We start from the raw sequence: 18390 nt of genomic DNA on the forward strand, positions 1-18390 counted from the left end.
ATTTGGACTTAGATACAATTTTCAGAAATGGAAAATTAGGTAAGATTTGTTCATGTTGTAAATACGTTTTCAATTAGATTCAACATATACATATATATATATTGAAAATTAATTCTCAAATACTGTTTTTATCTGTTCGTAAATTGCATTAAAATTTTTATTTAAAAATGACTTCGATAAAATAAAAATCTGGTTATGTTGTTTGTATTGCATTTTCATTGTTACCGTCCAGTGGGTTCATTCTAATTTTAATATGGTCATAGATTGCCCATATGGGTATGTGAATATGTAAGTGGTCTTTGACTAATTGCGTTTAATTTATACTCAAATGCCAGATACATATATGGAACATTATAATACTACTGTGGAATTACATTTTATTTTTTAAATTAAATGATCATTTTATTAAAGGTCTTCCATGGGCAAGAACGTGGTGCAGTGGTTCCTTTGCTATTGCACTTCCTCTGAGGCCCAGCTGGGGGCTCTACCAGGTAGCACACGTTGTGAATTGTTGGTTCATGTCAGCAAGTGAACCGGACTAAATAAGAACAATATCCCATGATATAAAAAGATACAACACAATACATGTGTAGACTTTTATTCTCTATCAGCCATATACACACTGCAGCCATTTTGTTTTTGTCTTTTTGAAGTTTGATACAGTAATACATGCCCTAATAGATATTTCAATATGCATTGTTTATGTATATAACTGTCATCATCACATAAAAGGGATGTTGATTTTCAAATTAAAAGCATACCTGTCACAGTGAACTTCCACTTGTTTTGCATTTTAAACTCTTCTAAATCACAAAGTAAACAGTGACAGTGACATAAACACATTACATGTTGTAGATACGTACAGTAGCGATGCTCGGAGCTGTGAGTAATGGTGGGTTTAGGTTAACAACCGTGTGTGTGTGCCTGGTGCATCATTATCTTGTATTTAATCATCTGCCCTGCCAAAAGGAAACTATCTGTGTGGATCAGATATAATCTACCTGTTATTATATCATGTGCACAAAAAGCAAGGAGGTGCTCCCTCCTGACATTCAGAAGAGCAAAACGCAGCCTGTGGAAAATAAAATATTTTCTTTGCGGACAGAAACTGGCACACACTCTTTCTCAACACACACACTCACAACTTGTCCAACACTCAAAAGATAAACGGATAAGGTTTAACAATTAATAAAGCAGAAACACCTGATCTCCTGACCGCTAATGTCTCATCAGATTGTGGCTGTAAAACATCTGTGATGATCTTATCCACTCATGGCAAACTCAAATCTAATTCACTATCTAAATGAAAAATGTACCAATACATCTTAAAAAAACAACAACATAAAACCAGCTTATAATAACTCTGACATTACCCTCTTCACGCCAGCTGACAATGCAGTATTTAGCTCACACTCACTCTTACAGTACACCCTCACTCACATATTCAACATTCATACATCATGAGTCAAGAGCAACAGTTAAAGAGAAAAAGGGACAGAAAAAAGCAAATACATATAAACTTAATAACGTGGAGGGAAAGACACAAAGAAAGGAAAAGAGAGGCAGAGGGGCGATGTATCGAAACTACAAAGCAGTCAAAGCTAGGATCATTTAGTCATGCCTGCTCGACTTCACATGAGTGATGGTTAATTCCTAGGCTACTGATGTCCGTAATGTCTAGATTATAGATAATATATAACTCCCAAAGACGGATTACACAGAGCCCACACAAAACACAGCAGCAGCAGCAGCAGTTCAATTCAGTGTCTATACAGTCTGGTTTTCTCTGTGTAACATCTTGAGAGAGGCTAGTACAGTGAGTGAGAAGGAATATGTGAGAGGCAGTGCAGTGTGACAAAGATATTGTCTTTGAATCCAAGCAGCTGCTCAGAGACGAGTCCCAGCCGGTTCAGCAGGTGAAGGGTTCTTTACCGTCGGGAGGTTTGTGAGTGAGTTGATTCGCCTTTTGTTCCACCACAGCGTTGAGACAAACAAAAAAAAACTATTCTGAAATGGAAAGGGACGTGAATCGGGGAAAACAACAACGGACAGCATTCTTTGCTCACAAAACAAGTGAAACAATACCAGAACATAAAAAGAAAATCCTGAACGCATCACACCAGCCAGGAGGCAGAAAAGTAAATCGTGAACAAAAGCTTCAAAAGGGGAAGACAGTGGTGGCTTTGAGGTGCACACTGGGATTGCATGTGGCTAATGCATAGGATTGTGGGTCTTTAGCATGGGCAGAGCCAGGGAGTGCAGGAGAGTGTTACACATTTCTCTGCTCCTCCTCATCCTCATCGTTGTCTTTTTCTTCTTCGTGGTAGCGGTGAAAGAGCTGGTGGAGATGCTGCTGGAGGTCACGTGGTGTTGACCCTTTTCCCGGGTGGTCCACTTGCTCTAGAAGGACCTGTTTGCGCTGCCCTGCTCTCTTCACCACTGTTCGTCTATGGGTGCGAGCTTTACGCAAGTGGGTCCTATAAGGGGGGTGGGGGGGAGGACAGAGGAAGACAGGTCAGCATCATCAAAATATGTACATCAATAGAACAAAAAAAAGGAGATGTTGCGAAACACTTCATGACATCGTGCTCTGTAAATCCAGCATTCAATTGTGATCACATGCACAGCAAGTTTATAGCTGCACAAAGCTATAGATTATGTCATAAAACACTTCAAACAGACTAATGATGGAATCCTCCAGACTGGACCTCTACACGTGGAAGGAGATCTTTGCTAACGGCATGTTATTGACCGCTGGCCTTCATGCAATAATCTAAATTTCTCTTAGATTTGTGTACACCTGTTTAATTGTGTACATCTTGACATGTACAGCCCTTCGTTTGTGTTACTCTGTCTCCTGTTTGGCCCCTGAACTACATGGAATCTATCTGGCCACCACATCATGCTTGTTCTGGTTTTGTCCTCTCTGAGAGGAGGCGTAAGGTGTCACAATACATATACACTGTAACATAATAACAATAGTGATAGAAGCGTCTATCTCACCTGGTTCATTGCATGTTATCTCTCTTTGAATTCATACAATTTAATATTCTCTACAGGATGCTATTTGTCAAAGTGGTTAAGGATATTCACATAAAGCAAACATTAGTCAATATTAGTAAAGCTGATAAATCTGCAGCTCTTCATATGCGTGCAATCAAACCGGGTTCACTCCGAGCAGTCACACACCTCCTGACCACAGTTCCATCTTCTTTGACAGTCTCTCTCTCTACCACAAGAGGGAGCTCTGTTCTGCTAAAACCACTTAAATAACCTAGTGCCTGGTGGCATGAAATGGAGAAAACAGTATTCCCTTAATTTGATTATGAAAATCAAAAAAAGAACAGATACTTGGTGCCGGTCAATATGGATGTGAGCTACAATTTATATAAAAAGATTGCGCGGAGGGCATCAGCAAACCTGTTTGAAGTCTTTTTGGGCAGAGGGGAGGTCGGAGGCCAAAGACGGATCACCCTGGAGGGTCAGTGTTCTTTCACCCTCCACCACTATTGTTCTTTCTACGCGGCTGACCCTACAGCCTTCAGCTGTCTCCTGACTCGATGCTGAGGAACCCTCACCTTCAGCAAATGTTACCTGAATCACAAGAAAAGAGTTTGTCCTTTATCTACAACTAACACTCTAGATGTTGCCATGTCGGTTATTTCCAGTTGAGGAAAAAAAGAAGAAATAAGCTCCGGAAGACTGGGATGAACACACTAATAAATCCAGGACACACACACCTCTGAGTGGTCTCCCTCACTCTTCAGTACGGTGCGCTTCACCACCTTAGAGTATCCGTCTCCACCCGCCACACGGACTCCTTCTGATGACACCTCTTCACGCTCCACTCCATCGGAAACACACCTCCGAATTACTTTACGTGTAATCTGAGGAAGATCATGTGATTAAAGACCATTAGTTGGTTGAAACACTTCATATGGTTAATAAATTGGAAATTGGTAGTTACTTACATACGTTTATTACTTTTAACAAACAATGAAATTATAATTAATAACATACTACATTTTTAGTAATACAAAAATGTTTGTTATTTTAACAGTTTATTGTTGCACACATTTGAACATGTTTCATATAATATTAAGTATTTGTTGATGATTACCAAATGATCTGGAAACCTTGTTTGTAAAAAGATCTTTAAACATTATATAGACAAACGGACCAGATATTTGTTTATGGTTAATAAGCGGCTTGACAATCCTCCATAAAGATTATTTGGATGGCTATTATAAAGCCGTAACTGATTATTAATGTAAATGCTTTGTTAAATGCTTCATAAATACATTTTAAAGCAGCTACACACATTAATTAGATAAATAGTTAATAATTGTCAGTGGTTAATGTTTGGTTTCTGGTCCATCCATGTCTGTAATATTCATATATGTTTTATAAATGATATCTTAAAGGTTTACAAATCAATAGTTCATCAAATATATAGATAAATCATGTATTAATTTAATCAAAATGTAACTGTTATGGTTTCTTATCTGCTGTGATGCAATTTGTAATTTCTAAAGTAATTCATTAACAATTATACACAAAGAGCCTTTTGGTATGGCTGCAGACATATCACAAATAAATACTGCTATGTGATATGTGCATTTAGAATCTTGCTTTACCTTTTTGATAACAACATGTCCATTTTCATCCTTGTACTTTTCTTCCGTCACTGACTGAGTGGGGAGGTCTGGCATTTCATCGGCCTGCAAGTGAAACAAGACAAACAATAAGCAGGAGTAATAAAGTGGATCCGCGTCAAGTTTGTGTTTAATTCTCCACTTCAAAAACATAAAGCAAACACGCTCAAGATCATTAGGACACAAAACGTACATTTTAGGCCATATTTTGGTGAGACAACTTTAGGATACAGGAGAGAAAAGCACAATAACAAAGAAGTGCTCACAGCAACATAAAACACCTCCATGAGGTTCAGCCATCTGTGCAAATCATGGAGCAGGTTTCTTATTAAGCCTAATTTAGTTTCATCTGCAAACACAAACTTTTCACCCATTTTGATAATTGGCTGTTACACATTCTCAGTTGACGGTGAAGCCAAGTCTGGTTAATGTTGCACTCTGGAAGTCACATCCTCCATGCTCATTTAAAATGCCATAAATCATGCTATATCAGCTACCTGTATGACAACTCTTCTTCGAACTATTCTGATGGTCAAAAATTCATCATCAGAACTTTCTGACAATGATCCGAGCTCTGCGACGATATCCTGACCAAGCAACACAAGTCTGTTAGGATTTAATAGAGGATATATATGTATAATATATAAATGCTGTTTGCAGCAAAGCAAGCAATGAGCAGAGTGATATGGAGCACTTTCCTTTGACTTTAAATATTACAATTAAACATGACACTTTTCATTTTACATTGGAAAGTAGTACATGGCACTCTGTAACTTGAAAAAATGTTTGCAAAACATACCATGCTTTATTTCAATTAAAGAATACATGTGTTATATTGATGATTCTTCTTTATTTTTTAAACATGTAGCTTGTGTTAGTGTGAGTGATACAGCCGGCTACAGGCAGCACAGTGACATGCTGAGTTAGGACTGGTTAAAATCTAAAATAAAAGTAAAAAAAGGGTTATAAGTTTTAGATCCCATCCATGTGGCAAGAGGGTTAGCGTCATTCCTCTCGGAAGCAAATATAATATTTGGTTAAGCTCAGCTCCAGAAATAAAAGCTTGCAAGTTGGGGTGGTTTACCAAATCTCATCTTACCCGTGTCAGAGATTTAACTGTATCATCATATGCCACACTTTTCCAGACAGGGGGCAGTTGTGAAGCCTCACACAAGGTGAATTCTTCATCTGATGCTTCTGAATATTGTAATAATCCTTCTTTCTCTTTGTGGACAAAAGGAGCATCCTCATAATCTTCACTTCCAGAGGACAACAGCATTTTTTGATTCCCTTTTTCTAGCACTCTAAGATGGCTGAGATGACCCTGGTGCTGATCTCCATTTGACCTAGTACTAGCCTCAGGTTCATCAGGCTCAGTCTCTGAGAAATCTGATGCAGCCTGTATGCAGTCAAAGAAAGGCTCTGGGTCAGAGTATTCAAAGGTTGAGCTGCCTGCACCACTATGGACAACTTCTGCATTTTCTTGGGGCATGTGGGTATCAATGGTTGTGGTAGAAGGGATCTCGGTATGCCCAGATGGGATGCTATAATCCTCATCAGAAGTTGAGGAAGCCACCTCTGCTTTGGGTTCAACGGGAGTAGGGTGAGAGGCAAACCCCTCGGACTCTACTGGAGTCAGAGATTCTTCTGAATGCTGTCCACTGGTCCTTGGCCTAGCCTTATTTGAGGATGCATCCATCAGTTCCTCAAAGCTAAAATGTCTTGCAGATGTAACTGTCTCCGGAGTCAATTCAGAAAGAGACTGGGAAGAGACATCTTGAGTCTGAAGTGTATCACCAAAAGTTACCTCCCATAAATGTGTAAGTTTATCTTCGATACTCTGTGTTGATATGTCTCCTGTCACACCCATTGAGTCTTGAAATGATAGAGCTGATTCAAGTTTTTTTTCTGGACTTTGAAGAATATCAGTTGGAGAATCTTCCTCACAGAGATTTGCCAGATGTTCCTCCGGTATGTCAGGCAGGCTCTTGGCTTCTATTGACATTGAAGAAAGTATCTCGGTTGCATTTTCACCATATGTTCTGGACTGGAATATGTCCACAGGAAAACTGGAGTGCCGTGATACCATCACTTCACAAAATCTTTGGGGACATTCTGGAGTTGAAAGGGAATCAGTGGGAGATAAAGGACTATCCTTAAGATGATCAATGTTTGGTGTTACACTTGTATGGCATTGATCTTCAGTTGAAAGGTCATCAAGCTCACACATTTGATCAACTTCAGAGCTTCCATCACTGAATTCTAACAGAAGTGGGTCAGGTGCCTTCATTCTAAATTTAACGTCCGTTTCCTCCAGATCTGACAACAGCTGGTCAAACTGAGGGGACCCAGACTTGGGTGGTGTTGGTGTGGACGTGATGACTTGTTCATCGGGACTTTCTTGAGCTATTTGACAGAGTGAGTTTGGGGTCGCTGAGATTGGTTTAGCTAAGTCTGAATGTTCACTTTGTTTGGGGAATGACATCTTCATCTGGTTAAATGTCACACACGTAGAAAAAGATTGGTTCTCAACTGACACCACAGGTTCTGGGGAGCATGCTCTGGAGTCTGCTAACCTGTCCTGAAGGGCCAAAAAGTCAAAGTCGGAAGACACGGAGTCTGGGGACAATGCCTTGTCACTAAATAATTGATCAAGTTCAACGTCTGATGAAGCTGACTGCGGAGACGTTGGTCTGGTATCAAACTGGGTTTCCAGACACAAGTCAGTACCTTCCTGGCCTGAACATGTTGATTGTGGTGTAAAGGACTGGTGCCTAGACGGTTCCACATTATAACCGATTTGGGAAGATTGGAACTGAGGAACAGGTGAATCAGGAGAGAGGGGCCTATGTTGACTTTGAGATGCCACAGATTCTGGGGAGGATGCTCTGAAATGTGCAGGTTCTATGACTGCTACATTTGTGTGGTTAGTATCTTTAGCAAGCGGTCTAGCAGGTGACACGTTGGCTCTTAGGTTATCACTTTCTTCTGTATGGCATTGATCTTCAGATGAAAGGTCATCAAACTCACACCTATGATCACCTTCAGAGCTTCCGTCACTCAATTCTAACTGAAGTGGGTCAGGTGTGTCGGTTCTAAATTTAACGTCCATCCCCTCCAGATCTGACAACAGCTGAGGGGATCCAGACTTGGGTGGTGTTGGTGTGGACTCTGAGGATGTGATGACTTGGTCATCGGGGCTTTCTAGAGCTGTTTGACAGAGTGAGTTTGGGTCCACCGAGATTGGTTTAGCTAAGTCAGAATTTTCACTTTGTTTGGCGAATGACGTCTCATTATCTTGTTCCTGTGGTGAGCTTCCATGAGTGGTCAATGTGATTTCAGATAGCGTTTTACTTAGGTCGAAGGTACCTGGAAATGGTAATTCCAGTTTTTCAGTGGAAAGTGTGTTTGAAACCTGTGTCAAGGAGGGTGTTACGGTTGGATAAAACTGTCCCTGTCCTAAATTTAAAAAAGATTGTCTTGAAGATTCTGAAAGACTTGTCCTGGAAGATGCCGTTGATACCTGCAAGAAATGATACAATGGAATGGAAAAAATATAAATAAATATGATTTATGATTTCTTTTGGTGATGAAGCATGCGTTTGTCAAGGGTCTGATTTTTTCGTATATGAGTCTGAATTAAGGAACTTCACTTGTAGCCCACTTGCGTTTAGGTCATTACAGTGGTATCTAGTATTTGTTAATAACATTTCAATTTCAGATTATAATTTAAACACATCACATTCATGTAATGAATAAGATGCTGCACACATTTAGATACTTTAAACAATTACAAATATTACATTGAGAACATCACTGAAGCGCACAATCATTTTACAATAATAAAAGAAGGGTACAAGTGAACTTGTGTCAGACTCAGGATTTGGTGTAAAATGAAGGTGGACATGCGTCATTTTATACACATTCAAGTTAGTGTTTTCTGCCTTGTCATCATATAGGGGCAGGAAGCACTGCACTTCAAATGACAATGCTAAACCCACTCATTTATTTGTCACAGTCAAACACTACTACTGTTTGTTTGACTGCAGGTCTGCCTCATCTTACAAAAGGTAAATACCTTGTTATTACAGTAATGACAACAGCCAACCGAACACTTCATTGACATAATTAAACACTTCTGGGTCCCCTACCAAAACATTTGAGACAACAGAGTGTGGGTAGCGGAAGAAGAGGGGATGTCTAGCTACAGACATTCAATTTTGTTGTCACATTTAATTTCACGACTGAAGTGTTCAGAACTATTATGGGCGCCATTGGATGTTTGTTTCTGTAAGATGTTTTTTGGTTGGAAGCCTGTGCACAACAGAAAGCACCGGATTGTTCTAGTTGTGGCAAAATAAATAAGTTGCTTTAGATTTGTAGGCAAATATATAAATGGCTCTGTTCAACTTATTGCAACGACCGTAGATTGGAATCTTATACAAAGAACATTTCTGGCAACTTAATATATAATATAGGCCCTTGAATGTCTTTCGGCTTGAATCAGTTAGGTCAGGCAGTTGAAAGGATTCACAAAGTCCATTGGTTAGCTATTGCTTATTCAAACATTCCATACCAGCTGGACAAGAAGCTCATGTCACTCAGGTCAACAATTTCAATTAGTTGGGCTTCACAAAAAGGAAAATGTCTTCCGCTATAATGCAAACACGCCACAGCAAGACAGTGAAGCCTCGAGGCATTATTAGTAAAACGTTGATCAGTTCTACATTCACACTTAAGGTATTGCCAAATATATTACTTTTGAAAGCAACACTGCATTCACTTGTGCTGTCTTACCGACACCGAGGAGTCTGGCTCTCATCCTCGCTTCTAGATTTCCTTTTCATGTTCATGGAAAACAAATCTTGGGTTTGTGTCATCTTTAATTGTGATTCAGGGTCTGTTGGTTTATGTTTATGTGCACATGGGATCTTCATTTAACTGATTCTCTTTGGGTTTATCTTCGGTTTGTTCCTGGGAAGCCTCCACCAGCCAGACAGCATCATGACGTTCAAAATTGTGTGCTACAGATGGCATGTGACTCAACTCAAACAGGATTGTATGATCTGTTATGATATAGTCAAGGTTATTTTCTGTCCAGGCAAGTGGCTTTACAAAGAAAAGACTAAAGCTATGGGTTCTGTTATAACTGCTGAAGTAAGTAGTGTCAGCATTTGAGGAAGTGTATTGTTAGTGTATGACCAAGTGTTTTTCAGTGGGATACTAAATAATTCTGTAATGGTTTGGAATATGGTATGATGCTTTCATAATGACAATGGCTGTGCTTTGTGGGTCTCCCCTTCTGACTTACAAATCTTCAAATTTGTCTGCAGAAACAGTCTCTTCCGGCAGACATGGCAGTTGGTTTGAAACGTTATCTAAATCTTCTATTGATTCAAGAATTTGAGGAGTAGATGGACTGAGCTCAGACAGCCAGTAGTCAAGGAATGACTGCGTGTACTCAATGTTTGATGGCACATCACTAATTGACTCCTGAAATTCACTGTCAAACACAATGGACTCAGGAGAATCTGGTCGGATCTCATCCAATATAGTATCAAGGCATGAATGAGTGCTATCTCTCTCCATCATTATGGAGTCTAGTGAAAGTCCACTTTCTGACAAATAAATGTGATAATGAGGTTGACAGTCAAAATGAGGAATTGGTGAGTCAGGAGATAGGGCGGTGAATTCATCAAATGAGGAAAACGATTCTGGAGAACGCGGCCTCTGGTGAGTGAATAATATTTCAGGAGATGGCAGCCTATACGCTGAAAGTGTGGGACTGTCATTAAATTCCCTTTCAGCTGCATATTGGCGAGGACCTGTGGATCCTGTTTCAGCTGTGTCAGAACGTGATATGCCAGAACTGCTTTGACATACCGGAGAAACAGAACCAGTGAACATAGAATTTGAAGATCGAAAATCATCCCCTTTTTTGTCATTTGATGAGCTATGAAAAGTGAAATGATCCTGTGAAAAATGTTGTTCTGCGAAACTGGCAGATGAAATGTCATGTTTTTGTGGTGGACCACTGACCATTTTTAAGGTAGATGTAAATAATTTTTTGGAACAACAAGAACATTTTCCACTATAGAGTGGATCGTACAAATGCGACATTAGGTTCTTAACAAAAGGCGTGTGTCTTATACTGTCTCCCTTAGTATGTATTGTGGAATCTGGTGATTCAAATTCAGAAGGGAAAGGTTTGAGCTGGGTCAGTTTTTTCTGTAACTCATGTACTGAGGCAGAGTTTTCAGCCGATAATTGATTTATTTCAAAAAGAAATAAGTTGTGGAAAGATGTTTTTTCTTCAAACAAAATATATGCTTGTTTTTCTGTACTAAGGCATTGCTCAGCATCTGAATATAGAAGGGGTTTTGCAACAGAAAGTAAGTGACATTCAAGTGCACTTAATTTAGTTTGCTTGGCATCCCTTGGTGAATCTGGGCTGTGATCGTCAAATATTTCGTCAATAGAAAATCTGGAGGATGAAGAACGATGTTCAATTGACGCCACAGATTCTGGGGAGGATGGTCTTGCAGCGACCAATGAGTGAGTGGACTCCTCGTGTAAAAACTTTGATGGAGAGCAGATAGGTATGAACTCTATTGGATTGGAAACCAATAAAGCGTCTTCTGGTGTTTTACGTGTAATCCCCTGCAGAACATCTGCATATGTAAAAGGTCTTGCAGCAACCAATGATTGGGACGTAGGTATAATCACACTTGTGTGTTTGGCGTCGACATGTAAAGTAAGTGAATCGTGGGAATCTGGTCTGTGTTCGTCAAACAATTCCTCGAGACACAATCCGGAATACTCAACACCTGAGTGTGTTGAAAGAGGTGATGCTGGTCTACTTTGAGAGTACTGTAAGTAATAGTCACAGTGTTGACTCTTCATCTGGCTAAATGACATGTATGTCGAAAAGGACTGTTGCTCAAAAGACACCACAGATTCTGGGGAGGATTCTCTAAAGTCTGCTAACCAATCCTTCAAGAGCAAACATTCAAAATCAGAAGACACATATTCTGGGGACAATGCCCTGCAACTAAATACTTTATCAAGTTCAAAGTATGATGAAACAGACTGTGGGCACTCTGGTCTGATTTCATCAAACAGGGTTTGAAGACAGAGATCAGTGCCTTCCCAATCTGATAATGTTGATTGTGGTGTAAATGACTGGTGCCTAGACAGTTCAACATTGTAACTGTACTGGGCAGATCCGAACTGAGGAACAGGCGAATCAGGAGAGAGGGGCCTATCATCACTTTGAGATGCCACAGACTCGGGAGACAATGGTCTCAATTTGGTGATCCAGTCCTCTATGGAGGAGTGAGTGGACTCCTCGTGTAAGAACCTTGATGGAGGGCAGATAGGTATGAACTCAAATGGTTTTGAAAGCAATATAGCGTCTTCTGGTGTTTTATGTGTAATCCCCCGCACAACATCTGCATATGTAAAAGGTCTTGCAGCGACCAATGATTGGGCCGTAGGTATAATCACACTTGTGTGTTTGGCGTCGACTTGTAAAGTAAGGGAATCGGGGGAATCTGGTCTGTGTTCGTCAAACAATTCATCGAGACAAAATCCGGAATATTCAACACCTGAGAGTGTTGAAAGAGGTGATGCTGGTCTACTTTCAGAGTACTATAAGTAATAGTCACAGTGTTGACTCTTCATCTGGCTAAATGACAAGTATGTAGAAAAGGACTGTTGCTCAAAAGACACCACAGATTCTGGGGAGGATGCGCTAAAGTCTGCGAACCAGTCCTTCAAGAGCAAACATTCAAAATCAGAAGACACTGATTCTGGGGACAATGCCCTGCAACTAAATACTTTATCAAGTTCAAAGTCTGATGAAATAGACTGTGGGGAATCTGGTCTGATTTCATCAAACAGGGTTTCAAGACAGAGATCAGTGCCTTCCCAATCTGATAATGTTGATTGTGGTGTAAATGACTGGTGCCTAGACTGTTCAACATTGTAACTGCTCTGGCCAGATCCAAACTGAGGAACAGGCGAATCAGGTGACAGTGGCCTATGTAGACTTTGAAAATGATCAGATTCTGGGGAAGATGCTCTAAAGTCTGCTAACCAGTCCTTCAAGAGCAAACATTCAAAATCAGAAGACACCGATTCTGGGGACATTGCCCTGCAACTAAATAATTTATCAAGTTCAAAGTCTGATGAAACAGACTGTGGGGACTCTGGTCTGGTATCATCAAACAGAGTTTCCAGACCCAAATCAGCATCTTCCCAGTCTGACAACATGGATTGTGGTGAAAACGACTGGTGTCTTGACAGTTCAACATTGTAACCGATGAGGGATGATCGGAACTGAGGAACAGGCGAATCAGGAGAAAGGGGCCTATCATCACTTTGAGATGCCACAGACTCAGGAGACAATGGTCTCAAATTGGTGAGCCAGTCCTCTATGGAGGAGTGAGTGGACTTCTCGTGTAAAAACCTTGATGGAGGGCAGATAGGTATGAATTCAAATGGTTTTGAAAGCAATATAGCGTCTTCTGGTGTTTAATGTGTAATCCCCCGCACAACATCTGCATATGTAAAAGGTCTTGCAGCGACCAATGATTGGGCCGTAGGTATAATCACATTTGTGTGTTTGGCGTCGACTTGTAAAGTAAGTGAATCGGGGGAATCTGGTCTGTGTTCGTCAAACAATTCCTCCAGATAAAATCCGGAATACTCAACACCTGAGAGTGTTGAAAGAGGTGATGCTGGTCTACTTTCAGAGTACTGTAAGTAATAGTCACAGTGTTGACTTTTCATTTGGCTAAATGACAAGTATGTAGAAAAGGACTGTTGCTCAAAAGACACCACAGATTCTGGGGAGGATGCTCTGAAGTCTGCTAACCAGTCCTTCAAGAGAAAACATTCAAAATCAGAAGACACCGATTCTGGGGACAATGCCCTGCAACTAAATAAGTTATCAAGTTCAAAGTCTGATGAAACAGACTGTGGGGACTCTGGTCTGGTATCATCAAACAGAGTTTCCAGACCCAAATCAGCATCTTCCCAGTCTGACAACATGGATTGTGGTGAAAACGACTGGTGCCTTGACAGTTCAACATTGTAACCGATGAGGGAAGATCGGAACTGAGGAACAGGCGAATCAGGTGACAGTGGCCTATGTAGACTTTGAAAATGATCAGATTCTGGGGAAGATGCTCTAAAGTCTGCTAACCAGTCCTTCAAGAGCAAACATTTAAAATCAGAAGACACCGATTCTGGGGACAATGCCCTGCAACTAAATAATTTATCAAGTTCAAAGTCTGATGAAACAGACTGTGGGGACTCTGGTCTGGTATCATCAAACAGAGTTTCCAGACGCAAATCAGCATCTTCCCAGTCTGACAACATGGATTGTGGCGAAAACGACTGGTGCCTTGACAGTTCAACATTGTAACCGATGAGGGATGATCGGAACTGAGGAACAGGCGAATCAGGAGAAAGGGGCATATCATCACTTTGAGATGCCACAGACTCAGGAGACAATGGTCTCAAATTGGTGAGCCAGTCCTCTATGGAGGAGTGAGTGGACTTCTCGTGTAAAAACCTTGATGGAGGGCAGATAGGTATGAACTCAAATGGTTTTGAAAGCAATATAGCGTCTTCTGGTGTTTTATGTGGAATCCCCCGCACAACATCTGCATGTGTAAAAGGTCTTGCAGCGACCAATGATTGGGCCGTAGGTATAATCACACTTGTGTGTTTGGTGTCGACTTGTAAAGTAAGTGAATCGGGGGAATCTGGTCTGTGTTCGTCAAACAATTCCTCCAGACGAAATACGGAATACTCAACACCTGAGAGTGTTGAAAGAGGTGATGCTGGTCTACTTTCAGAGTACTGTAAGTAATAGTCACAGTGTTGACTTTTCATCTGGCTGAATGACAAGTATGTAGAAAAGGACTGTTGCTCAAAAGACACCACAGATTCTGGGGAGGATGCTCTAAAGTCTGCTAACCAGTCCTTCAAGATCAAACATTCAAAATCAGAAGACACCGATTCTGGGGACAATGCCCTGCAACAAAATAATTTATCAAGTTCAAAGTCTGATGAAACAGACTGTGGGGACTCTGGTCTGGTATCATCAAACAGAGTTTCCAGACCCAAATCAGCATCTTCCCAGTCTGACAACATGGATTGTGGTGAAAACGACTGGTGCCTTGACAGTTCAACATTGTAACCGATGTGGGAAGATCGGAAGTGAGGAACAGGCGAATCAGGTGACAGTGGCTTATGTAGACTTTGAAAATGATCAGATTCTGGGGAAGATGCTCTAAAGTCTGCTAACCAGTCCTTCAAGAGCAAACATTCAAAATCAGAAGACACCGATTCTGGGGACAATGCCCTGCAACTAAATAATTTATCAAGTTCAAAGTCTGATGAAACAGACTGTGGGGACTCTGGTCTGGTATCATCAAACAGAGTTTCCAGACCCAAATCAGCATCTTCCCAGTCTGACAACATGGATTGTGGTGAAAACGACTGGTGCCTTGACAGTTCAACATTGTAACCGATGAGGGATGATCGGAACTGAGGAACAGGCGAATCAGGAGAAAGGGGCCTATCATCACTTGGAGATGCCACAAACTCAGGAGACAATGGTCTCAAATTGGTGAGCCAGTCCTCTATGGAGGAGTGAGTGGACTTCTCGGGTAAAAACCTTGATGGAGGGCAGATAGGTATGAACTCAAATGGTTTTGAAAGCAATATAGCGTCTTCTGGTGTTTTATGTGTAATCCCTCGCACAACATCTGCATATGTAAAAGGTCTTGCAGTGACCAATGATTGGGCCGTAGGTATAATCACACTTGTGTGTTTGGCGTCGACTTGTAAAGTAAGCGAATCGGGGGAATCTGGTCTGTGTTCGTCAAACAATTCCTCCAGACAAAATCCGGAATACTCAACACCTGAGAGTGTTGAAAGAGGTGATGCTGGTCTACTTTCAGAGTACTGTAAGTAATAGTCACAGTGTTGACTTTTCATCTGGCTAAATGACATGTATGTAGAAAAGGACTGTTGCTCAAAAGACACCATAGATTCTGGGGAGGATGCTCTAAAGTCTGCAAACCAGTCCTTCAAGATCAAACATTCAAAATCAGAAGACACCGATTCTGGGGACAATGCCCTGCAACTAAATAATGTATCAAGTTCAAAGTCTGATGAAACAGATTGTGGGGACTCTGGTCTGGTATCATCAAACAGAGTTTCCAGACCCAAAACAGCATCTTCCCAGTCTGACAACATGGATTGTGGTGAAAACGACTGGTGCCTTGACAGTTCAACATTGTAACCGATGTGGGAAGATCGGAACTGAGGAACAGGCGAATCAGGTGACAGTGGCTTATGTAGACTTTGAAAATGATCAGATTCTGGGGAAGATGCTCTAAAGTCTGCTAACCAGTCCTTCAAGGGCAAACATTCAAAATCAGAAGACACCGATTCTGGGGACAATGCCCTGCAACTAAATAATTTATCAAGTTCAAAGTCTGATGAAACAGACTGTGGGGACTCTGGTCTGGTATCATCAAACAGAGTTTCCAGACCCAAATCAGCATCTTCCCAGTCTGACAACATGGATTGTGGTGAAAACGACTGGTGCCTTGACAGTTCAACATTGTAACCGATGAGGGATGATCGGAACTGAGGAACAGGCGAATCAGGAGAAAGGGGCATATCATCACTTTGAGATGCCACAGACTCAGGAGACAATGGTCTCAAATTGGTGAGCCAGTCCTCTATGGAGGAGTGAGTGGACTTCTCGTGTAAAAACCTTGATGGAGGGCAGATAGGTATGAACTCAAATGGTTTTGAAAGCAATATAGCGTCTTCTGGTGTTTTATGTGGAATCCCCCGCACAACATCTGCATATGTAAAAGGTCTTGCAGCGACCAATGATTGGGCCGTAGGTATAATCACACTTGTGTGTTTGGCGTCGACTTGTAAAGTAAGTGAATCGGGGGAATCTGGTCTGTGTTCACAAACAATTCCTCCAGACGAAATACGGAATACTCAACACCTGAGAGTGTTGAAAGAGGTGATGCTGGTCTACTTTCAGAGTACTGTAAGTAATAGTCACAGTGTTGACTTTTCATCTGGCTAAATGACAAGTATGTAGAAAAGGACTGTTGCTCAAAAGACACCACAGATTCTGGGGAGGATGCTCTAAAGTCTGCTAACCAGTCCTTCAAGATCAAACATTCAAAATCAGAAGACACCGATTCTGGGGACAATGCCCTGCAACAAAATAATTTATCAAGTTCAAAGTCTGATGAAACAGACTGTGGGGACTCTGGTCTGGTATCATCAAACAGAGTTTCCAGACCCAAATCAGCATCTTCCCAGTCTGACAACATGGATTGTGGTGAAAACGACTGGTGCCTTGACAGTTCAACATTGTAACCGATGTGGGAAGATCGGAACTGAGGAACAGGCGAATCAGGTGACAGTGGCTTATGTAGACTTTGAAAATGATCAGATTCTGGGGAAGATGCTCTAAAGTCTGCTAACCAGTCCTTCAAGGGCAAACATTCAAAATCAGAAGACACCGATTCTGGGGACAATGCCCTGCAACTAAATAATTTATCAAGCTCAAAGTCTGATGAAACAGACTGTGGGGACTCTGGTCTGGTATCATCAAACAGAGTTTCCAGACCCAAATCAGCATCTTCCCAGTCTGACAACATGGATTGTGGTGAAAACGACTGGTGCCTTGACAGTTCAACATTGTAACCGATGAGGGATGATCGGAACTGAGGAACAGGCGAATCAGGAGAAAGGGGCCTATCATCACTTGGAGATGCCACAGACTCAGGAGACAATGGTCTCAAATTGGTGAGCCAGTACTCTATGGAGGAGTGAGTGGACTTCTCGTGTAAAAACCTTGATGGAGGGCAGATAGGTATGAACTCAAATGGTTTTGAAAGCAATATAGCGTCTTCTGGTGTTTTATGTGGAATCCCCCGCACAACATCTGCATGTGTAAAAGGTCTTGCAGCGACCAATGATTGGGCCGTAGGTATAATCACACTTGTGTGTTTGGCGTCGACTTGTAAAGTAAGTGAATCGGGGGAATCTGGTCTGTGTTCGTCAAACAATTCCTCCAGACGAAATACGGAATACTCAACACCTGAGAGTGTTGAAAGAGGTGATGCTGGTCTACTTTCAGAGTACTGTAAGTAATAGTCACAGTGTTGACTTTTCATCTGGCTAAATGACAAGTATGTAGAAAAGGACTGTTGCTCAAAAGACACCACAGATTCTGGGGAGGATGCTCTAAAGTCTGCTAACCAGTCCTTCAAGATCAAACATTCAAAATCAGAAGACACCGATTCTGGGGACAATGCCCTGCAACAAAATAATTTATCAAGTTCAAAGTCTGATGAAACAGACTGTGGGGACTCTGGTCTAGTATCATCAAACAGAGTTTCCAGACCCAAATCAGCATCTTCCCAGTCTGACAACATGGATTGTGGTGAAAACGACTGGTGCCTTGACAGTTCAACATTGTAACCGATGTGGGAAGATCGGAACTGAGGAACAGGCGAATCAGGTGACAGTGGCTTATGTAGACTTTGAAAATGATCAGATTCTGGGGAAGATGCTCTAAAGTCTGCTAACCAGTCCTTCAAGGGCAAACATTCAAAATCAGAAGACACCGATTCTGGGGACAATGCCCTGCAACTAAATAATTTATCAAGTTCAAAGT

The 18390-nt window shown here is 41.3% G+C and overlaps 1 protein-coding gene across 13 annotated transcripts in view; it reads right to left on the reverse strand.

The window, feature by feature from the left end:
* Positions 1-582: 582 nt before the first annotated feature.
* The window catches only part of LOC130190326 (ankyrin-3-like), a 74458-nt gene continuing 56650 nt past the window's right edge, over positions 583-18390 (reverse strand). For 10 of the 13 annotated variants that reach the window (XM_056409665.1, XM_056409664.1, XM_056409663.1 and 7 more), the window contains 7 exons: positions 5755-8178; positions 5153-5242; positions 4638-4721; positions 3741-3887; positions 3421-3594; positions 3190-3281; positions 583-2477 (listed from right to left, as the gene is read on the reverse strand). In XM_056409665.1, the coding sequence (XP_056265640.1) occupies positions 2270-2477; positions 3190-3281; positions 3421-3594; positions 3741-3887; positions 4638-4721; positions 5153-5242; positions 5755-8178 (3219 nt within the window). In that variant the 3' untranslated portion in view covers positions 583-2269. Of the gene's footprint in view, positions 2478-3189; positions 3282-3420; positions 3595-3740; positions 3888-4637; positions 4722-5152; positions 5262-5754; positions 8179-18390 lie in introns of those variants that run through there. The other 3 variants (XM_056409660.1, XM_056409661.1, XM_056409662.1) reach the window with 3 other exon arrangements.

This window comes from Pseudoliparis swirei, chromosome 24, assembly GCF_029220125.1.
Source record: "Pseudoliparis swirei isolate HS2019 ecotype Mariana Trench chromosome 24, NWPU_hadal_v1, whole genome shotgun sequence".
Classification (NCBI taxonomy): domain Eukaryota; kingdom Metazoa; phylum Chordata; class Actinopteri; order Perciformes; family Liparidae; genus Pseudoliparis; species Pseudoliparis swirei.